The following is a 25884-nucleotide window of genomic DNA, read 5'->3' as shown; positions in this document are numbered from 1 at the left end:
AATAAGCCTCACGTAGTACATTAGCAATTAAATTATTGTTGACCAAGTTCGACTCTCATTGACCACCATACAAAAATTCCTCACATCATGGGCTTATTTTCGTGGACAGATTTTGGGCTGAGTAAAAACCTCTCGCTTCGCCTCGTCCTCTCTGAATGAAATAAGCAGTACGGTGGTTCTTATGCCGCGTTCAAAACAACCGGGAACTGGGAACTCTCCGATTTAGCGCATTCAAAAGAACTGGGACCTCGGAAAAAAACGAGGTCCGACTGGGAAAAATCGATTTGAACGGTCATCCAACTCGGAATTCCAACTCCGGAACTCGGGCGTCTTTCTAGAACGCCGACTTTCCGACCTGAAGATCAATGACGTCATGATTTGACTTCGTATTTTTCCGAGATCCCATATACGTTTTATTTAGTCACACCCTTTGAGCTATGACGCCAACCAATAACGTCCCTTCTCTTCAGTATAAATGGAAGTAAATAATGACCAAGAACATTTTCAATGTTAGCGGTTTTATTGTTGTTATTTAGAACTTTATTGAACACCATGGAACTGAAAATATGATTAATTTAACTGCACAGCATCACATACTTAACCCATGTAGTCTTTAATTCGCGTTGGAGACGGGACTTGGTTGATAGACGTTATACGCTAGCTAGCTGCTAACGTTAGCTAACAATGGCTAACTTTATGGTTTTTCACACTCAAATAGCCTCCATCGTGGAGGTGCTAGCGAATTCAGCCGTGGCAGATATATGTAAACTCATAGATGACGACTATGCAGTGTTTCGTTTGGAAATAACTCAAAGCCAGAAAGAAAACAGGACATTGCGGAGGAAACTACAGCTACTGGAACTGAAGGTGGCACGGGAGCGCGTGCACACCAGTCGTCCCAGTAGTGTCAAGATCCTCGACCGATACAGAGGAATGGCAAGAGGTACATTTTGCAGGGAGCTGTCACCCGGTTCCCCTGAATTTCCTATAATCACACTCAATTTAAAGAATGCGATGCATGGAACATAATCAATAAATAGTATACCAATAAATTATACGTGTTACCTTACATCCTTGGCAATTGTAGACAGAAGCTAGGTTTCCATCCAATTTGCGACAGATTTTCATGCAAATATTCTAAAATACGCATAAAAAGAATATGGACATTTTCCCAACAGTATTTATATTTATTATGGATCCCCATTAGCTCTTCCCGGGGTCCGGCAAAATTAAGGCAGTTATACAATTTAAAAAAAAATTACAATACCATCCAGTTTCTGTCCAGAAACCATGCAGTTTATTAGGCTACAGATGAAATAAATTCACAGGGTGGTGAAAGTGCACGGTGATGAACTTGATGCTGCTTTAAAATAAATATCGAGGGTCTTATTCTGGTGACGTGATGATCGATGCTTGACTGCCGTATCTTACACTTAGGAAAAAGTACATTTTGTGTGCACTTATCACGCACTGATTTTTATCCACAACAAGTTCATTTGGTGGAAATACCACTGGTGGGAAAATGAGCATATTTTATTTTTGTGGATTCTAGAATATTCCCATGAAAATCTTTTGCCAATTGGATGGAAACTTAGCTACTGGTGTGTTTCCACCAAACGGACTAATTACTGATAAAAATCAGTGCGTGATGACATGTGAACACAAAATGTACTTGCATTAAATAGCAAATGTGCCTGCTCTGGTCTTGGCCGGTGCAGCCCAGGGTTTCCCAAACTCGGTCCTGCTACCCCCCCAAATAATCAAAGCTTGATGATGACAGGCCTCCTGTAGCTCAGTTGGTAGAGCATGGCGCTTGCAACGCCAGGATTGTGGGTTCGATTCCTACGGGGGCCAGTATGAAAAATGTATGTACTCACTAACTGTAAGTCGCTCTGGATAAGAGCGTCTGCTAAATGACAAACTCATATTTTTGTTATTTTAATTTTTTATTTGAATCAGCTGTGTGGTGCTAGGGCAAAAACAAAAAAGTTCCACCACCACCGGGCACTCTTCACAACGTTGACATCAGCAAACCGCTCGCCCACACGACGCCATACTGCCACACGACACGTCTGCCATCTGCCCGGTACAGTTGAAACCGGAATTCATCTGTGAAGAGCACACTTCTCAAGTGTGCCAGTGGCCATCAAAGGTGAACTTTTGCCCACTGAAGTCGGTGACGACCCTGGTGAGGACGTCGAGCATGCAGATGAGCATCCCTGAGATGGTTTCTGACAGTTTGTGCAGAAACGATACCGCAGGTGAAGAAGCCGGATTTGGAGGTCCTGTGCTGGCGTGGTTACACATGGTCTGCAGTTGTCGGGCCGGTTGGACATACTGCCAAATTTTCTAAAACGATGTTGGAGCGGCTTATGGTAGATAAATTAACGTTAAATTCTCTGGCAACAGCTCTGGTGGACATTCCTGCAGTCAGCATACCAATTGCACGCTGCCTCAACTTGAGACATCTGTGGCATTGTGTTGTGACAAAACTGCACATTTTAGTGGCCTTTTATTGTCCCCAGCACAAGGTGCACCTGTGTAAGGATCATGCTGTTTATTCAGCTTCTTGATATGCCACACCTGTCAGGTTCATGCATTATCTTGGCAAAGGAGAAATGCTCACTAACAGAGATGTAAATAAATGTGTGTGCAAAATATGAGAGAAATAAGCTTTTTGTGGGTATGGAAAATGTATTGGATCTTTTATTTCAGCTCATGAAACATAAGACAGATGGTTACTTAAGGCAAAAACGAAAGCAGGGTGGTTGGTTGAGGTGGATGGGTGGGTGTATAACACGAACGTCTAGCAACCCAAAGGCTGCGAGTACGAATCTCATCACAGACTATTTTAGCTAATTAGCAACTTGTAAACAAATTTGTTCACAACCTTTGAGAAATACGCTTTCTCTGCATATGAAACATTTCTGGGATCTTTTATTTCAGCCCATGAAACATGGGACCAACTCTTTACATGTTGCATTTATATTTTTGGTCAGTGTACAATTAAAACCAGACACTTTTACACTTTTACTTTAGTCATTTTCTAGTACTGCTAGCATAATACATTTTACTTGCTAGGTTTCCATCCAATTGGCGACAGATTTTAATGCGAATAAAAAAAAAATCTGCATTAAGAAAATATGCGCATTTTCCCACCAGTGGTGTGTTTCCACCAAATGTACTTGTTGCGGATAAAAAAAGTTCATGTGTTTCCGTCACATTTTCAACTCGACCTGTAATTTTGTCACAAAACTGTTGCATTAAATAGCAAATGTGCCTACTCTGGTCTTGGCACGTGCGCTCTAGCCAACAGTTTGCAGATACAGTGCAGGGAGGCTAGTCTACTTAATGAGATTATTATGGATAAGAGCGAGAATCTTTTTATTTGTCAAACGGCAGTCAAGCATTGATCATCATGTCACCAGAATAAGACCCTCGATTTGTTTTTTGGAAAGGTGCATCAAGATCACCGTGCACTTCCACCACCCTGTGATGTTCATCATAACTTCTTTCATCTGTAGCCTAATAAACTGCATGGTTTCCCGATTCATAGTGGGAGGATCACACACCATATCATCGCGTGACTTCAAGTTTACGTCAATATGATGGTTATTATATCAATATTTGCGCATGAAGGCGTTTCCACCACCATTTCTCGCATCATTTATTTTACAGACACACACAAAGATCCAATCTATAAAATTGTTCTGAAACTTCCTGTTTCCATCACTGCTGTCGTGAATGTTTGATTATATGGTATGACCGGGATCATCAACTAGATTCAGCCACATGCTGATTATTATTAAAACATTTTCTTGAGCGGATGGTCAGGGGGCCGGAACATAATTACAAATCATTTGTAGACTGCAAATTAACTGCAAGAAGCCCAAACAGATATAACGTTTGACTAAAACATTAATCATTTCAAACCTTGCTTACGTCTGTATACAATCACGGGTCCCTCAATTCTGTGTGGGAATACTTGGGAACAGATTTCTTAAATAAATTACCTTGGAGCTGATTTCCTGGTGTTTTTAGTTTTATGTCCAACAATGAAAAAATGAAATAAATAAAATTTTGCTCAGAAAACTTTAGGGGCCACAAAACCACCCACGGGCCAAATTCGGCCCGCTGGACGCCAGTTGGGGAACCCTGTGTTAAGACATTATTTGAATAAAAACTGTGGATGGAAACGTGGTTAATGTCAATAGTGTACAATATAGCGTTGAGCATTGACAGTACCTAACTTAACCACCCCTTTCCCCCCAATCACTCTCTTAGCTGAAGGACATCTCACTGGAGGCCACAGGACCTTTGTTAAACCAGCAGGACACAACGCGTGGAGAGATGACCAACCTATAGCTATAGATGAGGGGAGTGGAACCTCAACCCAGCATGTTATCGTGATAGAGGTTAGTGTCATAGTGTGACATAAAAAATTACAGTACATCAAATGTGGCCTGTTAATTTGAGAAAGGCTCCCCTCAGCTATTCATTAGCTTACATGTACATCCTAAGTTATCTGCCATAAGGGAGCTTGTGAGACTTCCCTACGACATTGTTATACAATTCTACTCATGTACCAGAATAACCTCCTCTCCTCTTGTGTCAGTCTGCAGATACAGAGGCTGAAGGTCCTGGGGTCAAGCAGGAGAGGACTGAAGGAGAGGGGGACCCAAAACACAGCAGAGATATCCAGACTGGAGAGGCTGGAGCGCCCCCTGAAGCCATGGAGGACCTCACCGCCGCCGCACCCCTGCCCAGGACCCAACACAGCATCACAGAGGTCAGTGGAACGCCGAACGCTGTCCTCAAGTCAGAGACAGACTTTAACTGTAACACACAGGATCTGACTACAGATCAGACCCAGAGAGTCTGTGTCTGGGGAGACTTGGCTGTCCTCCTGCTCCCAGCTCAGGGTATTTACCGGTATTTCACCAGAGCCAGAGAACGGTTTATTCTCTTGGGGATGGGGATGGGGATGGTGATGGTGACGGGTTAGACACTGGCGTTGATGATCTGTCTTGTTCTTACACTACTACAAAGATGGAAAGGTAAGAACTGTGGGATTCAGATAAAGGTGTCAGAAACAATATGACTACTACAGAGCCCGAGATACAGCAGACCACAAAAACTGACATTTACGAGGGGTCCCCCAATTGTCCCCATGTTGGGGAATAAGATATTTGAAAGTCTAGGTTTAAGATCAAATGTGTCACCAATTACTGGTCCAAAAGGAATAAAAAATAAATAAAACCCATTTTTAAATCCGATCTTTTACCTTATGGTGGCGCTCTAAACATGCGCAAATTCCCATTGGAACAAAGCCCTTTTAAAAGTGAATGGCTTGCGCAACGTGCCATACCTTCATTTTTCATCTTACAGGAATGATATACAGTGCATTCGGAAATTATTCAGACCCCTTGACTTTTTCCACATTTTGTTACGTTACAGCCTTATTATAAAATTGATTAAATTGTTTTTTCCCCTCATCAATCTATAGACAATAATGACAAAGCAAAAACAGGTTAGACATTTTTGCACAAAAAAACAGCTACAGTGGGGAGAACAAGTATTTGATACACTGCCAATTTTGCAGATTTTCCTACTTACAAAGCATGTAGAGGTCTGTAATTTTTATCATAGGTACACTTCAACTGTGAGAGATGGAAAATCCAGAAAATCACATTGTATGATTTTTAAGTAATTAATTTGCATTTTATTGCATGACATAAGTATTTGATACATCAGAAAAGCAGAACTTAATATTTGGTACAGAAACCTTTGTTTGCAATTACAGAGATCATACGTTTCCTGTAGGTCTTGACCAGGTTTGCACACACTGCAGCAGGGATTTTGGCCCACTCCTCCATACAGACTTTCTCCAGATCCTTCAGGTTTCGGGGCTGTCGCTGGGCAATACGGACTTTCAGCTCCCTCCAAAGATTTTCTATTGGGTTCAGGTCTGGAAGACCCAGCCAAGACCCATCTTCAATGCTCTTACTGAGGGAAGGAGGTTGTTGGCCAAGCTCTCGCGATACATGGCCCCATCCATCCTCCCCTCAATACGGTGCAGTCGTCCTGTCCCCTTTGCAGAAAAGCATCCCCAAATAATGATGTTTCCACCTCCATGCTTCACGGTTGGGATGGTGTTCTTGGGGTTGTACTCATCCTTCTTCTTCCTCCAAACACGGCGAGTGGAGTTTAGACCAAAAAGCTCTATTTTTGTCTCATCAGACCACATGATCTTCTCCCATTCCTCCTCTGGATCATCCAGATGGTCATTGGCAAACTTCAGACGGGCCTGGACATGCGCTGGCTTGAGCAGGAGGAACTTGCGTGCGCTGCAGGATTTTAATCCATGGTGGCGTAGTGTGTTACTAATGGTTTTCTTTGAGACTGTGGTCCCAGCTCTCTTCAGGTAATTGACCAGGTCCTGCCATGTAATTCTGGTCTGATCCCTCACCTTCCTCATGATCATTGATGCCCCACGAGGTGAGATCTTGCATGGAGCCCCAGACCGAGGGTGATTGACCGTCATCTTGAACTTCTTCCATTTTCTAATAATTGCGCCAACAGTTGTTGCCTTCTCACCAAGCTGCTTGCCTATTGTCCTGTAGCCCATCCCAGCCTTGTGCAGGTCTACAATTTTATCCCTGATGTCCTTACACAGCTCTCTGGTCTTGGCCATTGTGGAGAGGTTGGAGTCTGTTTGATTGAGTGTGTGGACAGGTGTCTTTTATACAGGTAACGAGTTCAAACCAGTGCAGTTAATACAGGTAATGAGTGGAGAACAGGAGGGCTTCTTAAAGAAAAACTAACAGGTCTGTGAGAGCCGGAATTCTTACTGGTTGGTAGGTGATCAAATACTTATGTCATGCAATAAAATGCAAATTAATTACTTAAAAATCATACAATGTGATTTTCTGGATTTTTGTCTTAGATTCCGTCTCTGACAGTTGAAGTGTACCTATGATAAAAATTACAGACCTCTACATGCTTTGTAAGTAGGAAAACCTGCAAAATCGGCAGTGTATCAAATACTTGTTCTCCCCACTGTATCACATTTACATAAGTATTCAGGCCCTTTACTCAGTACTTTGCTGAAGCACCTTGGCAGCGATTACAGCCTTGTGTCTTCTTGGGTATGATCATTCTTCTCTGCAGATCCTCTCAAGCATTGTCAGGTTGGATGGGGAGCGTCGCTGCACAGCTATTTTCAGGTCTCTCCAGAGATGTTTGATTGGGTTCAAGTCCGGGCTCTGGTTGGGCCACTCAAGGACATTCAGAGACTTGTCCCGAAGCCACTCCTGCGTTGTCTTGGCTGTGTGCTTAGGGTTGTTGTCCTGTTGGATGGTGAACCTTCGCTCCAGTCTGAGGTCCTGAACGCTCTGGAGCAGGTTTTCATCAAGGATCTCTCTGTACTTTGCTCCGTTCATCTTTCCCTAGATCCTGACTAGTCTTCCAGTCCCTGCCGCTGAAAACCATCCCCACAGCATGATACTGCCACCACCAGGCTTCACCGTAGGGGTGGTGCCAGGTTTCCTCCAGACATGACATTTGGCATTCAGGCCAAAGAGTTCAATCTTGGTTTTATCAGACCAGAGAATCTTGTTTCTCATGGTCTGAGAGTCCTTTAGGTGCCGTTTGGCAAACTCCAAGGATGCACCTGAGCTCAATTTCTAGTCTCAAAGCAAAGAGTCTGTATACTTATGTAAACAAGGTATTTCTGTATTTCTTTTTTTTATAGATTTGCTAAAATGTCTAAACCTGTTTTCGCTTTGTCAGTATGGGGTATTGTGTTTAGATTGATGTAAAAAATTCATTGAAACCATTTTAGAATAAGGCTGTAACGTAACACTGTGGAAAAAGGGGTCTGAATACTTTCCGAATGCACTGTACAAGATCCTTTCCATGCATACTAAATGTTTGCACTTTTGGTGACTTGACCTACATTGCATACTCTAGGAATATGTCCATAGCACATGATCTATGGACTTTATGGGGGGAGATTCTTATGACATTACCAGCAGTAAGATTTGAGTTAGATTTCCAAAAAGACGAGGCCTGTAGCTTTCAAATGATATGTCACTTTCTATTTTCTGATTTAAAAAAAATAATGTTTACCCCCCCCACACTCATCGGGTGTGTACAGGGCCCAAAACAATCGCTCAGAGTTTAACAGGTTTAAAATGAATCACGAATAACATGAAATAAATAATAATCTTCAGAAATGACATGGTGAAAGCAACAATATAACTATGGCTTTACAATGATGGTGAAAACATGGAGAAATGTCGGGGTTAAGTAGGTTAAAATCTTCATAGAAGTCACAGAGGATGCACAACTTTAGTCTTTATTCATATTAAAAATTTGATTTATTGAATCTTCCATGTGGTGTATATTAAAGGGCACTTCATTTAATATAACGGCCTTTTAAAATGTTATATTTGTGCACAATTTCTACTTTAAAGGGTATGCCAAAGGCACTCATTTCGTGGAATGACCCTTATCACCAATATACACTTACTAAATATACATACATAAATACACACTAACAAACACCTACTGTACACTTCAAAATAGTTTAGTCAGGTTTGTCTGATGACTGTTGACTTATCATAGCTGACTTATTTTTGCCCACGACATCATATTTATGTCCACCATGATGGGTTTAACAACAATGAAGACATGATGTAACTACAGTATAGGACTCAAACGTAGTGGGGATGGGTAAACACTCCATGTTGAAACTGTTTATTATCTGTGTAAGTACATGAGGGAGTGTATGTCTGTGTAATCTGTATCACCTCTCTCTTCCAGGAGGAGGAGGGTCCAGAGGTGCTGCTGGTGAAGGAGGAGGGGTGTGAGGAGGGTCTGGGGAACCCTGAGGGGACCATGGTCATGGAGGACAACCAGACTACACCACCTCCTGAACCCACAGAGGAACCAGCTGAGCAACACAGGACCACACACAGTCTCACTGAGGTGAGCCCACTGTGAACTACTGTCTGAATGGTATTAGGTCAGGGACTGTATCCACAAAGCCTCTCAGAGTAGGAGTGCTGATCTAGGATCAGTTTGGCCTTTTAAATCATAATGAATAAGACTATTTAGACCAGTGGCGGTCAGTGCCATTTATGAAAAGGTGAGGACAATTTGTTATTTCTTGTCATGAGCATGGCTTTATTTCTATACAGCATATTGGATGACTGTCATTCATATTCCATTCACCCAGTTAAATGTAACATCGATAGGTTTAGGCTGCTACATGATACTCTAATTTTCCCTATACCCATCATGAGGTTGCTACAACCTAGCCTATGAATGAAAGTTTACAACGTAGGTGCACACAGGTCGAGAGAGATAAACCGTGACACATTCAATACCGCCTTGCACACTCTTTCCTGCATCTAGCTTATCTAGGGTGTAATCATTAGTCCAACAGTTGCAAACGAGAGTTTCTATTGGACAAATTCAGGTATTTTTATCTTTGTTTCGTGTGCTTCCGTTTAAGAAACGTTTTTCAACAGAATCGGCTAAATGAATACACCCCTGATCACGCGTAAACACAGTTCACTTTCATAGCAGCCATGTTGTATTCCTTCTCGCCTTTATGCACTCTCCTCCTCTCACCTTTTCCCTTCGTTTGTGGACCTCAATGCACAACACATCAGCTGTATTTGACCAGACTAAAAAACCTTTCCAAGCCAAAGTATGTCATAACCGCTACACACAGCCTACGTCGTTGTCCCCATATTGGCTAAAGTAACATCCTAGTCAACATAGCTAATAGAACTAATGCGTTAGTAAACCCGCTACAATCATGCAGTAACGTTACAGTGTATAGTCAGTAAGCAGTTTAACAGTTACACCAGCGGCCCCGGTGGCAATAAATTAATAAAACCAAAAGCTTACCTTGACTTGGAAGAGTTCCAGTGTTGTGTTGGATAATCATAGCCAGCTAGCTAACATAGCATCCCTCTGTTTGAGCCGGGTGTTTGAGTAGGCAAAACTAGCCAGCTGCATTTGCTAGCTAAGTAAGTGAAACTGAAAGTGCTTCTCCTTCATTTTTGAAGAAAATTAATTTGTTTTAAACTGTTCAACTATTGTCTTTCTCTCTCTTTGAGTCAACTACTCACCACATTTTATGCACTGCAGTGCTAGCTAGCAGTAGCTTATGCTTTCAGTAATAGATTCATTCTATGATCCTTTGATTGGGTGGATAACATGTCAGTTCATGCTGCAAGAGCTCTGATAGGTTGGAGGACGTCCTCCGGAAGTTGTCATAATTACTGTGTAAGTCTATGGAAGGGGGTGAGAACCAAGAGCCTCCTAGGTTTTGTATTGAAGTCAATATACCAAGAGGAGGACGGAAGCTAGCTGTCCTCAGGCTACACCATGGTCCTACCCTACAGAGTGCTGTTGAGGCTACAGTAGACCTTCATTGCAAAACAATGTGTTTTAATGAATTATTTGGTAACATGTGAATATATTTAGTATAGTATTATCTAAAAGGATAACTTTTTTAATGTTTTAAAATTTTTACTTGTATGAAATTCACTGAGGAGGATGGTCCTCCCCTTCCTCCTCTGAGGAGCCTCCACTGATGTAGACAGGTGGGGACCTGATCCTCGATCAGCACTTCTACTCAGAGATTCTTTGTGGATAAGGCACCTGGTCTTCATAAATTGTGTATTAAGTGTGGGACCATGCCTTTAAATGATCAAACCATTAAAGAGTGTCAAGTAATCAAATCAACTAAGACGTTTGCACAGTATCAACTCAACTAACATGTTTGCATAGTACTCATAGCAATCCCTCATTGCCCAATCGGTGATGCTTCAAAGCAGGGTGCTCCTATCAGATTTCTTAATCCAACATCCTCTCACTCTGTATCTCTTACAGTCAGTAGACATGGAGGGTGGGAAGCCTGATCTGCTGCTAGTCAAAGAGGAGACAATGGAAGACGGACCAGAGAGCATTGACCTACTGAGTGGACTAAAGATTGGGGAGCAAAGTAAGGGAGACAAACATATAGCCTACATACAGTAATAGATCTTCAATGGGAATAGTGATACACCTGGCTATAATTTGTTTCATAATTTTATTCATTCATAAAATGAAATCAATGCAAGTTATGTTTACATAAAAACACATGTAATAATGTACAGTGGGGGAAAAAAGTATTTAGTCAGCCACCAATTGTGCAAGTTCTCCCACTTAAAAAGATGAGAGGCCTGTAATTTTCATCATAGGTACACGTCAACTATGACAGACAAAATGAGAAAAAAAATTCCAGAAAATCACATTGTAGGATTTTTTATGAATTTATTTGCAAATTATGGTGGAAAATAAGTATTTGGTCAATAACAAAAGTTTCTCAATACTTTGTTATATACCCTTTGTTGGCAATGACACAGGTCAAACGTTTTCTGTAAATCTTCACAAGGTTTTCACACACTGTTGCTGGTATTTTGGCCCATTCCTCCATGCAGATATCCTCTAGAGCAGTGATGTTTTGGGGCTGTCGCTGGGCAACACGGACTTTCAACTCCCTCCAAAGATTGTCTATGGGGTTGAGATCTGGAGACTGGCTAGGCCACTCCAGGACCTTGAAATGCTTCTTACGAAGCCACTCCTTCGTTGCCCGGGCGGTGTGTTTGGGATCATTGTCATGCTGAAAAACCCAGCCACATTTCAGCTTCAATGCCCTTGCTGATGGAAGGAGGTTTTCACTCAAAATCTCACGATACATGGCCCCATTCATTCTTTCCTTTACACGGATCAGTCGTCCTGGTCCCTTTGCAGAAAAACAGCCCCAAAGCATGATGTTTCCAACCCCATGCTTCACAGTAGGTATGGTGTTCTTTGGATGCAACTCAGCATTCTTTGTCCTCCAAACACGACGAGTTGAGTTTTTACCAAAAAGTTATATTTTGGTTTCATCTGACCATATGACATTCTCTCAATCCTCTTCTGGATCATCCAAATGCACTCTAGCAAACTTCAGACGGGCCTGGACATGTACTGGCTTAAGCAGGGGGACACGTCTGTCACTGCAGGATTTGAATCCCTGGCGGCGTAGTGTGTTACTGATGGTAGGCTTTGTTACTTTGGTCCCAGCTCTCTGCAGGTCATTCACTAGGTCCCCCCGTGTGGTTCTGGGATTTTTGCTCACCGTTCTTGTGATCATTTTGACCCCACGGGGTGAGATCTTGCGTGGAGCCCCAGATCGAGGGAGATTATCAGTGGTCTTGTATGTCTTCCATTTCCTAATAATTGCTCCCACAGTTGATTTCTTCAAACCAAGCTGCTTACCTATTGCATATTCAGTCTTCCCAGCCTGGTGCAGGTCTACAATTTTGTTTCTGGTGTCCTTTGACAGCTCTTTGGTCTTGGCCATAGTGGAGTTTGGAGTGTGACTGTTTGAGGTTGTGGACAGGTGTCTTTTATACTGATAACAAGTTCAAACAGGTGCCATTAATACAGGTAACGAGTGGAGGACAGATGAGCCTCTTAAAGAAGAAGTTACAGGTCTGTGAGAGCCAGAAATCTTGCTTGTTTGTAGGTGACCAAATACTTATTTTCCACCATAATTTGCAAATAAATTCATTAAAAATCCTACAATGTGATTTTCTTTTCTCAATTTGTCTGTCATAGTTGACGTGTACCTATGATGAAAATTACAGGCCTCTCTCATCTTTTTAAGTGGGAGAACTTGCACAATTGGTGGCTGACTAAATACTTTTTTTCCCCACTGTATGAACTTGACCAGGTAATTTACCCAGAAAACTCCATATGCAGAGTTCTCTGCCATGTTTGTAAAGTCTATTTTGTAACCTCTTCCTGCAGGTGGTTGGCTGGAGGCTAACAGAGGAGACTGGGCGACCATCTTGGATTCCCAGACCCAGACTGGTGCAACCAAGGGCTCAGGGGACAACATCACTGAGCAGGCCAGGACCAGAGGCAACATAGTGGAGGTCAGTGGATGGGACAACGTCCTCAACTCTGGGCTGGGGAACTACACTGTTAACCACAACCAGAAACAGACAGTCGAACACAAAACAACAACTGAACTTAATAATAATAATAATAACTTAGTCTACATGACAACAGACTGGCTGAGAGCAGGGCAGGGTGTAGATTTTGACCGCGGGGACGGGGAGGTGCCCGTATGCCACAGGAGAGAACTGACACCGACTCTGCTAGTGATGCCCTCGTCCTGCTCCTATAGTTGTGATTCAGAGAGACTGATGGTGCCTCAGGTTAACCCTCTAACAGGTGCTGCCTTCAGCCTGCCTTCTATAGGATCTATCAACTGGAACATGGACCCTGTGACAACACACATTCCCTGGCATTTGTCCTCCCCACGCTCTCCTCAGACAATGCCAGTGCCTCAACACTAAATGGCAACACAAGCCCATTGACAAATGACAGTAGTAGAAATGGAATCAGTAGATCCAGTGGCAAAGAGAAGCGATTCCCGTGTTCGTTCTGTGGGAAAGCCTTCCGTTTCTCCAAACCGGTGCAGATACATCAGAGGGTCCACATAGAGGAGAAATCCTACAGCTTCCCCCAGTGTGATAAGAGGTTCTCCCACCAGCACCAGCTGAAGATGCACCTGAGAGGCTGTTCGCCTGCAGGAAGAGGTTCTCAGAGAGGAGCTACCTCAGGATACACCATCAGAAAATGCACACGGCCCATGTATAGTAATATGTAATGTAGTACTAGTTAGTTTGTAGTTAATTCTGTTGGTTTTGGATGTAGTAGGGAACTGGATGGGGTGAACTGAGGAAAGAATGAGTATGATGAGGCAGAGTAGATGATATGGTGATGGTAAAAATGCTTCACTGATGAAAAGTGACAACCTTGTCCTGTTTGGTAATGAGGAAATGGTAGTGCCTTAATTCATGTTTACTTGCCATGAAGTAGTGAAGCTGTGTGTAATGTAATGCGAGCGTACCAGATTTACAGAAAAATGTAGTGTTACCATAGTGAGAGGTTATTCTACTTGTCACATATCGTTTTTTTTTACTAAAGTACTGTACTTCACATTCTGTGAGTGTATGAAAATGTTGTTAAAATTAAATACAAAATTCCTGACTTACTTTAGTTATTTTTGTGTCATTGCAGGGACTGTTTCCCTTGTCTAACTCAATCCAAAACATTATACTTAATTCTTGAATCAACTCATAGTGTCAATTTTTATTATAAACTCCAATTGCTCCATAGTGTTAGGTACTTGAATCACAGTGTTAGAGATGGGCTTGACTGTGGTAACATTTTATAATATTGTGTACAGCAAAGAATTTCGTATATACAACTATATGCTTTTCTTTTCAATTTTTGTTTACAGTCTGCAGTCCATGAGGACCTGCTGATATCCGGTGTTGCTGGTAGGAGAGAGTGGATTTCTGCAGAGGCTGGTCACAAACTCTGGCCCCTGATCAGGACCCTGGAACCAGGACCCAAGTCGGAACCAGGATCCAACCACAAGGGACAGAGACTTCACCACCACCACCACACAGAACATAACCTGTGGACAGGTGGACTGAACAACCTCAGTCCTGGTGGTCATCAGAGAGACAGAGGCTCCAGTCAGGGATCCAGTCTGCAGCACAGACCCTTCTCTTCACAGTCTCAGTGCATGAATGGAGCAGGGCCTGGGGCTGATAGAGAGAGTCCTTCCTGTTCCTATGATACAAACACCACATTATCCATGATGAACAGAGAAGGTCACACTGGGCTTCAGCCTTCACAGAGAGTGGTGGGAGACCCCCCTGGTGGTAGTCTATCAGAAAATCTGTCTTCTCCTTCAGGATCTCGTCTAATGCCTGGTGACTGGGTTCATAGAAGGCCTGGACCTGGGTCTAGCCTTCCTCAGTTACCTCATGATTACCCCCCCAATACAGACAGGGTCAGGATGGGTGTTCACCATGAGCGGTACCTAGCCTATAACACCGCACACAATCCCAACAACACCCAAACAATGGGTAGAGGTCAAGGAGGGAGCTCAAAGACTAACCACCTGAGGGTGGTTGCTCCTGCTTCTACCTCCTCTGGTGTCATTGGGTCACAACATGGGAAGCCAAGCATTAGGACGGACGCCGACAAGCCATATGCCTGCCCCACGTGTGGGAAGCGCTTCACTGAGGCTACCTATGTGAAGAGGCACCAGACCGTTCACACCAAGGAGAGGCCCTTCAAGTGCAAACTATGTTACAAGAGCTTCTCCTTCCTGAGTAACCTTATCAGACATAGGAGTGTCCACAACGGGGAGAAGTCGTAGCAGTGTGGCTTGAGATGTACGCAGGGGATATCTGGGAACCATTCTTTAGCTGACATATTATAGTTATCATGTGAAGTGTCTTGGGGTTAGAGGATTTTGGGGATTATTAAGTCCCTCAGTTGAGCATCTGGGTACGCTCACATTCTCACATGATATAGACTTGTTGTTTGGTGTGCTGGCATAGCCAAAACCAGTGGCGGCTCCTGAAAAAATTCTCAGGGGGGGCAATTTTTCTGATGATTTAGGTGACCTACACACATTTTAAAAAAGATATGTCCAGCAACAACATGAAGACAGGGGCAGCATATAAGTCAATACTGATATACACATTACTTGCTTCAAAAAGGCCTCATGGTTGAATTGGAAATATGTGCACCTGAGCATAATTCACAACAAGCAAGCAGGAGCTTTTGATAGAGGCTACTGAAAACATTGATGCAAGTTATTGGTAATAAGAAATTTTTATAGACTTCCATATTCTGCCCTCTTGTATAGATTTGTGAAAATGAACAGTGATAGACATTTTGCCTGAAAACAGAATTTGAAAATAATTTATAGAAAAGGTAAACACAGCTATCTGTATGGCTTTGTAAAAATGAACAACCATATTCTGGCCAATTGTATAGATTTGTAAATATGATGATGTCTCCTTTCATGCATACATTTTCAAATAAAGCTCTGCTTTGAGAAAGATCGAATGATATTGTTTAATCTTACCTTATGGCCTGCACACTGCTTGTGAAGCTGTCGAGGGCACGTTTGATGAAGACAGCATCGATGTCCTTCTTCTGTAGCTTCTGGTACAGAATGTCGACGTGGGGCATGATTTTGTGAAAAAGCCCCAGGAAAAAAATAAAATATTCTTGCTATCTATGTACCTCAGCACAAGCACCAGCTGTGTCTGTGTAGAAACGTCCGTGGTCTCGTCAGCTTGGATAGCTACGAAGTTCGCCGACTTCACCTCCTCCACAATATGTTCCCTCATGACCGCTAGCATACACTCCAGTAGCTCGTTTTGAATGGTCTTTGATGTGCCCTTGAAAACTTTAGCATTTTTAAGATGGTCATCAAACACCTCATCTAATTGTGCCACAAAGTTGACAAGTCCAAGAAAAATACCAGGGTTGGTGGAGCCCTCAGTTTCATCTTTGCCTCGCAAAGCTAACTCAAACACTCCGCAAAACTTCACACACTGGATTAGCCGGCTGAGGATGTGGCGGTTCTTGCTAACCTCATCGTTGTGGCAGTAGTACGTGAATTGATTGACGCTGCTACCCGCTCTTTTCTTAGTTACGTTCATGGTTAAGTTACGTATGACGAAAGCGCGTAAGTGCAAGCCCTCCCGGAACCCATAGAGATTGTATTGAAAGCTCTGATATTTGAAAAAAAATAGATTTTACATGACAGGCTATGAGAGACTTCTGGGCGATTTTCAACCTGACTGAAATCGCCCCAAAACGGGCGGGGCCATTTGAAGCACGACTTTAGCCTGATTGGACATTTAGTGGCAGATCAGACGTCTAGATTAGAACACTGATAACTACTGTTGCCGTGATATAATTGATTAGAAAAAAAATCCCTTCCTTTTCCCGTTTGGCAGTGCGTCGCCCATATCGCCCTAATGAACACACCGCCCCTGGCCAAAACACTGTCATTGAAGTGTAACTATATTTCCCCTCTGAATTTGGCTTTGACTATGTTCTATTCACAACAAATATAATGTCCCTCTTTTGTATCAACACCCCACTCCCCCCCCAAACATTATTTGGCATAATCAGGTGGTACCTGTTCCTTTATGTACTAAAATTAGGTGATCAAATCTGTTAATAAAAGAGAAATCATGTTGACCTTTTTATTGTCTTGTTTATCATTTAGAAAAAAAATTGGCCTTAGTTTCGTTGGCTTCCTTCGAAGTTAGAACCTATAGGTTTCTGTCCTTTCCATCGATGGGATTGAGCCAGCCATTCTTTCTAGGTCATTTAGGGTAATTTTTCTAAACAAGTCTTCTCTGAGCTTGAAAGATACTGATCATGAATAGAAGGTTTGATCTGTAATGTAATAGGCAGTACCATATTTCAAAGAACGGCACGTGAGGTGTGATGACGTGAAAGCGTAAGAATGGTTCTAAGTTCAGACCTTCATCTCCTGAGGACATACTTTAGTCTCCTGAATACAAACCAAGTCATCTTATCTTTAGGTCTTCTTGCTCTCTTGAGGATCTTGAGGTTCTCGAAATTGAGTCGATGGGCAGTGGTGAGGTAGACCAGGATGAAGTGGGCCTACCTGCAGCGACAGGTGTGGTAGAGACTTCCAACATTTGCCCTGTGAATCCTACTGGAGAAGATTTTGGACCAGTGGGATTGAGAGTGGATTCCTGCTTTTAGGCCGACCAATACGTTGTGTGAAGCTGGGTAAAGGACAAACTGGAAAGGGTTACATCTGTGAAAGTTTAGAGAAGTGGAATTGTTTCGATTTTTTTGTGCATCCTCCGCCCAGAGAAAGCGGCTGCTTCACTGCTCGGGGCTCAACCGGTGTTGTGCTTTGCTCTCCGGAACAGGGCGCCGCTCAAAGGGGTCATCATTGGGGTAGTGTAGAGGTGGATCAAATGAAAAATAGTCAGGGGGAGTGTACAGTTGGGATAGAGAAAGCATTGTGTGTCAACTGTGGGGGCGCCATGCAGCTGGGGATCTGAAGTGCCCTCAGAGAGAGACCGGTTGAAATTGCCAGAGTTTGAGTGGGGAGGAAAGTTTCCTATGCTGAGGCAGTGAAGAGAGTAGAGGATAGCCCAAGGGTGAGTGATTCGACTGGGAGCCCCCTAGTGAGTAGGCCTGAAGTGAGAGATCCAGAGAGGATGAGATTGCCAGGTTGGATATCTTGCATTTATAGCCATGGTGATCTACTGCACTGCACTGCACTGATGGAGCAGAAATCACAGAAGATAGATGTGGTAGTTGCAGCAGCAGATAAATATTTGGCTGTGAGAGATTTTAGTACAGAAGATGTACAGGGAGGTTTGAGAGAAGGGTTTCCATCCTCCAAGGCTGACTGCCTGGTGTAGGATTGTTTAGGGTTTAAGTAGTGGGATGGGGTTTTGGGGGATAGTGTAAAGGTGCAGGGTTAGATGGTTGTGAAAATTTTGAGTTCCTGAACAGTCATTCTGAAAAATACTTTCTCTCATTGCTAACTACCAGGAAGTTTGAAAAGACGGGTGGGGTGGGGAGCTTTTATTCATCAGCGTGCCTTGACTGACAGCTCTTTGAAATGCCTATGTCAAGCAACTTGGATGCAGTGAGAAGTGTTGCAGTAAAATCATCTCCAGCTAAAAAAAGTATACATCTCTCGTTTTGCATGTCTGTTGTGATGTGGTTCACAGCAGCACTAACGGATGTGTTGACCTGACAACTGCGTTGGCGTTTTTAACTACCCTCTTGTTCCATGCTGGCTGAAGACCTAGCTAGCCAGTAACTAGCTAACACCAGACACAGACAATAGGGGAAACATAGAACTATCTTTGCCATAGATGAATAGGGTAAACTTTAAATTATATTTGCCGACACCCTACTGTCAACTTTTGGCACCAGTAGAGTAGCTATCTAGCTATATAAACCACGCCCCTCTGCAAACACACCTTCTCCGGTGTTGGTTACAATTCGTCACTTCTTTAAATTAGGTAAGAGAATATCATGTTGTATTAAAATTAGCGTTAAGGTGATGTCACCTTACCCCCTTAATAATGAATCCAAGTGTTTGACATGGGGAGGGGACCAGTAACTTTATGATACAACTTTATCAACATAGAAGCGATAGTGACCTTTATGATTTTCCCATTTATTTTTATTTTTGTATGACCAAAAAGGTGCAATCCGCATTCCGACCTGCGAAAGGCAGCAATACGCAACACAGCGTCAAGTCTGCCGGAAAGCTACACGAAGAAGAACCCTAGCTTTGACGCCAACTAATAACATCCTTTCTCTTCAGTGTATACGGAAGTAAACAATGACCAAGACAATTTCCACATGAGCGTTTTTTCATTGTTGTTATTTAGACATTTATAAACACCATGGAACTCAAAATATGGCTCATTTAACTGCACAGCATCACATACCCAGTATTCTTTCATTCGTGTTAAGGACTTGGTTGGTAGATGCTATCTAGGTAACGCTAGCTGCTAGCGTCAGCTAACAATGGCTAACTGTATGGTTTTTCACACTCAAATAGCCTCCATCATGGAGGTGCTAGCGAATGCAGCCGTGGCAGAGATATGTAAACTCGTAGACGACGACTATGCAGTGTTTCGTTTGGAAATAACTCAAAGCCAGAAAGAAAACAGGGCATTGCGGAGGAAACTACTGGAAATGAAAGTGTCACGGGAGCGCGCAGAGAGGACAATGCGAGAGCGCGTCCTCGCCAGTCGTCCCAGAAGTGTCAAGCTCGTCGACCGATACAGAGGAATGGCAAGAGGTACATTTTGCAGAAGGCTGAGTCTGCGGAGCAGGTCGCCGTTCATATATAGCTCAGTGCCTGTCGCCCCGTTCCCCTATGCACGTGTTCAGATGTGTTACCCATAATTGGGTCTTGGGTCAGTGTTTGGATAGAATGCAATAATTCCCCTGATTACTTGGCTACCTTGCGCAAAGACACAATAGCATATTGTAACCAGATCCTCTATTTATAGTTTTTCCTATTATTCACTAATTGAAAACAATGTGATACATGGAACATAGTCGGCCTACATCAATCAATAAATAGTATATCAAGTAGTTATAATAAGTGTTACCTTACATCCTTGCCAATTCTAGACTGTCAATTTACCGTTGAACATTGACAGTACCTAACCTAACCACCTCATTTCCCCCAATCACTCTCTCAGGTGAAGGACATCTCCCTGGAGGCCACAGGAGCTTTGTGAAGCCAGCGGGGGACAATACATGGAGAGATGACCAACCAGTCACTGTTGATGAGGAGAGTGGAACCTCAAACCATGATGTTGTCGTGGTAGAGGTTAGTCTTTTTTGCGTGCTGGTCATAGTAATGTTTTGACCCTTGTGTGCCTGAACATCCCTAATGACCTTTGGTGCGAGGAGCTTGGGAGTTGTTGGCAACAGAGAGCGAGTGTGTCTAGACATTAAGCGCTGTACAGGACTGCTGCCGAAGCCCTCTGTGGGAGTATTTCTCCACACCCAAATGGCTTGCCTTACATCTGTGCCTTCCTGCATAGCCTTTATGTTGAGTCTTTGCTATTTTCACTGCTGACTCCACCTTACCATTACTCTGACTGTGGTAGGGTGAGGAGGTCACAGGATGGAACTCCCAGGCTTTTGCAAACAAAGTAAAGTCTTGACTCGTGAACTGGGGCCCATTTTACGTAACTACACCAGTCAGGTATGCCATATCTGCTAAACTGTTGCTTACAACAGTCGATGATGCAAGCGGCTGTTGTGTCAATCACCTTCTCCACCTCCCAAAAATCGGAATAGTAGTCCACTATAATCAGAAAAGGAACGTTCTTGACTGTGAACAGATTCATTCCCACTCTAGACCAAGGACGTGCTGGTATATCATGTGGCTGCAGCGTTTCCTTTTGCTGCTTGGGTAGATTAGCATTCCAAATGCTGCACACGGCCACAACATTTTTAATTTCTTGGGTCATGTTGGGCCAGAATACTGAGTCTCTGGCTTTCCTGAGACTGGCTTCGAACCCAGAGTGCCCTGCATGGATACGAGAGAGAGTCATCAGGCGTAGAGTTTCTGGCACTACCACCCTGTCGCCTTTGTAGACGACCTCTTCCTGCATTGTGAGTTAGCCTCTGTATGTCCAGTAGTCCCTAACCAGGATGGGCGTACTCTTTCTTGTGTCCGGCCAGCCTCTTAGGATAAAAGACTGAAGCATTCGAGAAGTCTTGTCTTCCGCAGAATGAGCTTTGATAGCATCCCGTGTCTGCGGGGTGATGTTTTGATCAGTAGCGTGGTTCACATCTTCAAACTCAGCCTGTAGAGCATATACAGTTTAATTTGTCCGATATTGCGGGTGACTAGTTGTTTTGTAGTGCTGCCCTGGACAAGAAATCTGCAATGTGAAGCTCTATTCCTTTCTTTGTATACTACCTGTAGTTGATAACGCTGAAGCTTTAGCATCATCCTTTGTCGTTGCTTCGGGGCAGACAGAAGAGGTTTTTTGAAGATAACCTCAAACCTGGTGATCAGTGTGCACCGTGATAAAGTCCCTACCATGAAGGTATTGATCAAAACGGTCACAGGCAAACACTATGGCTAGGTAATCCGTTTCAATTTGAGTGTATCCTTGCTCTGTGGGCGTCAATGTCCTTGAATCAAATGCGCTGCCCCTAGGCCTTTGTCACTTGCATCACATTGTAGGGTCACTTCCTCAGAGAGGTCATAGTACCTCAGTATTGGTTGGTTGCTGACCAATTTCTTGATTTGCTTCAATGCAGCATCATGTTGAGGAAGCCACGCCCACAGCACATCTTTATCGGTCAGCCGATGCAATGGCTCACATAGGTCAGACAGATGAGGTAAGAATTTGGCTAAGTAATTTACAAAACCAATCAGTCGCTACACTGATTTTTGTGTCTGTAAGTGGCGGCATTTGCTGTACTGCCTCCACCTTCTTGGGTCTGGCTTCATGCCTTCAGCTGTCAAAAGATGTCCCATGTATGGAATACTTGTGAGCCTGAGCTTAACTTTGTCTTTATTCAGCTTTAGATTTATCTCCCTTGCTCTTTGTAGGAGCTGAGTCAGGTTGTGGTCATGGTCCTGCACTGCTTCTTCCATTGTAGCACCACAGCCGTATACCATGATGTCATCAGCTATGACGCTTATTCCTGGCAGTCCCTGAAGTGCATCATGTTGCCTTCGCTGATATTCCTCTGCAGCTGGTTTCACTCCAAATGGTAACCTTGTCCACCGGTATCTACCATTGGGGGTCCAACATGTGGTGAGGTAACTACTCTCTTCATCCAAACGTACCTGCCAGTACCCATTTTTTGCATCCATAACATAATCTTTTTTAGCTTTTGCCAGGCTTGGCAGTACCTCTTCAATGGTAGGCATTTGGTAATGTGCCCTACATAAGGTTTTGTTCTGGGCACTTGGATCGAGGCAGACTTATTTTGCCAGGCTTTTCCACCACAACCATGTTTCTTATCCACTTAGTAAGTTTGGTGACCTTCGTAATGACATCCTGTTCCTCCATTGAATCAACAGCCTTTAGTATCTTTTCTTTCAGTGGAATGGGGATTCGGCGGGGAAGCTGTTGAACTGGTCTGACAGACTCATCCACCACCAGGTGGATCTCGCCTGGCAAAGCCTCCATCCCTTCAAAAACATCCTCAAACTGTTCCAGTATTGCCTCTGATGGGACCTTTTGTTTTTCTTTAGTGCTGATATGATGAACGACATGTTGGTGGTTGAGCTGTAGCACCTTAAGCTTTTCACACGTTTCTGCTGAGAGGAGAGGCTACTGCAAGGTTTTCGCCACTTGGAACTTTAGCACGTTTCCCTATCATGATTGGCGTGTAGTTCACACTCCCGTACTGGTGTAATAACCAAGCCATCGTACAGCCTTAGCCTTGCTTGGTTGTGGCTTTGCATCTCCATCCTGCATTACTTGTATAAAATCTCTGTAGCCGAGTATGTTAACAGTTGAGCCACTGTCTAGCTGGCATTTGATAGTGCTGGTTGGATCATAATCACAGTTATCACTTGTCAGTGGGGCAAGCTTTTAAGTTTGTAAGCCATTTATCTTTGCCATGTTGAACAGAATTGACATCTGTCGTGTATGTCAGATTCATCATCATCATCATCATCACTGCATGTATCCTGTTCTAGCAGATTGACAGGCTTACTTTGTCTTTGTCTTCACACTTTAGCAAAATGGGTAATTTTTTCCACAGAATTTGCACAGAACCTTAAGTGTGTTGATCCACAGTACATGCACCCATCTTTAGTATTTTTCCGCCTTGCATCACTGTCCGACGAATTTTGTTTCCATTTTATGTCGACATGGTCTTTGTATTTGTTCTGAGTGTAAGCTGTGGTTCGCGCAGCATACTTTCTTACTCTGTGATCTTTACAGCCAATCACATGTCTGTCTCTGATCATTTCGTCTCTCATTGCACCGAAATCACACGAATCAGACAATTGACGCAGCCTCACAACATATTGACCCGACCTCTCTGCTTGAGTTTGTTCACGTGTTAAAAATGAATATTTTATTAATCACATTACGAGTGGGTTCAAAATGTCTTTGTAAAACATTTGTTCCTATCCTCTTCCCCCAGATCTAGGTGACGCTGAAGCATATTCTCTTCCACTAATACTGAGCGATGTTGCCACTCGCACATGCAGTTCTTTTTTATCTAAGCCTGTAGCGATTTCATAATTCTCCCACTGATCACGGAAAAACCAACCAGTTTTGATACAAATCGTCTTTCATGTCCATGGCGCTAGGCACCGGAATTTGACTGAGAGACATTGCAGGCTCTTTGTCCTCGCTCATTTGTTCCACTTGTTTGCGTTTATCCGACAGCGATTACATTGTCCACATACCTTATCATCTTTTCCGTAGCGCTTGGCTTTGGGTTCATTTCTCTGACACCATGTTAATATGTGTATGTGAATAACTCACGTCGGAGAGTTAGATAAGATGCAAGCATAATCCTTTACTCAGGTATTACATGTTACAGGTCACGACATCCTAATCAGACTCTCATAATGCACCTGTTTATCTATCCTAGATAGGTGCCCGCTAGCGCCATCTCTGGGTTGGCATTATGCCCATTATCTCAACACCTACGACGTTGTTATCCAATTAAACTCCTGTACCGGTAATAACCTCCTCTCTTCTTGTGTCAGTCTGCAGATGCAGAGGCTGCAGGTCCTGGAGGATCGTCTCTGGTCAAGCAGGAGAGGTCTGAAGGAGAGGACCTAAAACACAGCAGAGACATCCAGACTGTAGCCACGGGGGACCAATCCACCCCCGCCATGCCCCAGCCCAGGACCAGACGCAGCATCACGGAGGTCAGTGGAACGCCGAAAGCCGTCCTCAAGTCAGAGACGGACAAAGAGACTTTAACTGTAACACACAGGCTCTTACACACAGGATCTGACCACAGATCAGACCCAGAGAGACTGGTGCTGGGGAGACTGGGCTGTCCTCCTGCTCCCAGCTCAGAGTATTTACCCGTATTTCACCAGAGCCAGAGGACGGATCATTCCTGTGGAGATGGTGACACGTTAGACACTGGAGGTGATGATCCTTCTTGTTCTTATGCTACAGAGATGGACCCTGGCAACATATCATTGGGTTTAGAGACACAGACTGATCTGTCTAGAGGGGACTGGAACCGGTACAGTAGTAGTGTATACTCTGAAGGGTGCCTAGATAAGAAAGGTGAGGGTCTGGTCGTAGATGAGGTGACTGTAAAAGTGGAGGGTCTGGTCGTAGATGACGTGACTGTGAAATTGGAGGGTGATGCTCCTCCCACATGGAATGCAGATAGTCACCTAGGAGACGGACACTCACAGGGCAGAGATTTCTTAGATTACAGGGAAAGCCTTGAGACAAATTCAATTGTCGCGACCCACTCCACTTTACAATCATTCAGGGATCGCAACCTAGTGTCCACATCGATGGGGCCTCCCGATTCACACGGCCATGTCCTTTTTGATCAGATATTGAACTCAAATGACAGTGCTAGAGCCCAGGCTCAGGGAGAGGAAGCAACATCAGTCAATAGTAAAGAGAAACGGTTCCTCTGCATGTTCTGTAACAAAGGCTTCAGCTGCCTCCAGAAGGTGGAGATCCACCAGAGGGTCCACACAGGGGAGAAACCCTTCAGCTGTACCCAGTGTCATATGTGCTTCGCCCAGACTGGTGACCTGAAAAGGCACCAGAGGGTCCACACAGGGGAGAAACCGTTCGGCTGCCACCTGTGCCGGGCCAGTTTCTCCCACTCCTCCAGCCTGAAAAGGCACCAGAGGGTCCACACAGGGGAGAAACCATACAGCTGCCCCCAGTGTGAGAAGAGGTTCTCCCACCAGCACCATCTGAAGATGCACCTGAAGGTCCACACGGGAGAGAGGTCATTCGCCTGTACGCCCTGCGGCAAGAGGTTCTCAGAGAGGAGCTACCTCAGGATACACCAGCAGAAAAAACATTCCACTCTATAACATAGAAAGTAACCATTCCACTCGATAGCTTCTGAAGTTTAGATCAAACCCTGCATTAAAGACAAAGATTAATTTTCATAGTTGTCAGCAGAAAAAACAGAGATGCATTTGGTATAGTGAGAGTTACAGATTTCAGTGTTGAATATTCCTGAGTAGAATATTACATCCAGACATTGTGTGACAAGTCTGCCTAAAAAGTATGTTACATAGTGTTTGTACTGTCTAAGCTATGTGATGTTCAAATGCCTGTTTCATTACTTCCATTCAACTATTGTTTGACACTTTTAATGAGAACATGAATACAATTTATCAAGTTCATGGAGATTTCTAGTTCAGACATGTTTTTATTTATTTATTTTTCTTGTTTTTTGGGGGGGTAGATCAGCTTTAATATTGCA

General features: G+C 43.6%; 1 protein-coding gene across 2 annotated transcripts; it reads left to right on the top strand.

Moving 5' to 3' along the window:
* Positions 1 to 452: 452 nt before the first annotated feature.
* LOC121535727 (oocyte zinc finger protein XlCOF29-like) lies at positions 453 to 25884 on the top strand. 2 transcript variants are annotated; one of them, XM_041842984.2, is made up of 3 exons: positions 453 to 943; positions 4285 to 4415; positions 24170 to 25884. In XM_041842984.2, the coding sequence occupies exons 1-3, from the start codon at positions 685 to 687 to the stop codon at positions 25484 to 25486; spliced, it is 1707 nt and encodes a 568-aa protein (XP_041698918.2). In that variant the 5' UTR covers positions 453 to 684; the 3' UTR covers positions 25487 to 25884. The 2 variants fall into 2 exon arrangements, with proteins under 2 accessions (XP_041698918.2, XP_041698919.2); XM_041842985.2 differs by lacking the exons at positions 453 to 943; positions 4285 to 4415 and adding exons at positions 19570 to 19756; positions 20166 to 20296.

This window comes from Coregonus clupeaformis, chromosome 21 (genome assembly GCF_020615455.1).
Source record: "Coregonus clupeaformis isolate EN_2021a chromosome 21, ASM2061545v1, whole genome shotgun sequence".
NCBI lineage: Eukaryota > Metazoa > Chordata > Actinopteri > Salmoniformes > Salmonidae > Coregonus > Coregonus clupeaformis.
The sequence above is the reverse complement of the archived record's forward strand: the minus strand, read 5'-3'. Positions and strand labels throughout refer to the sequence as shown.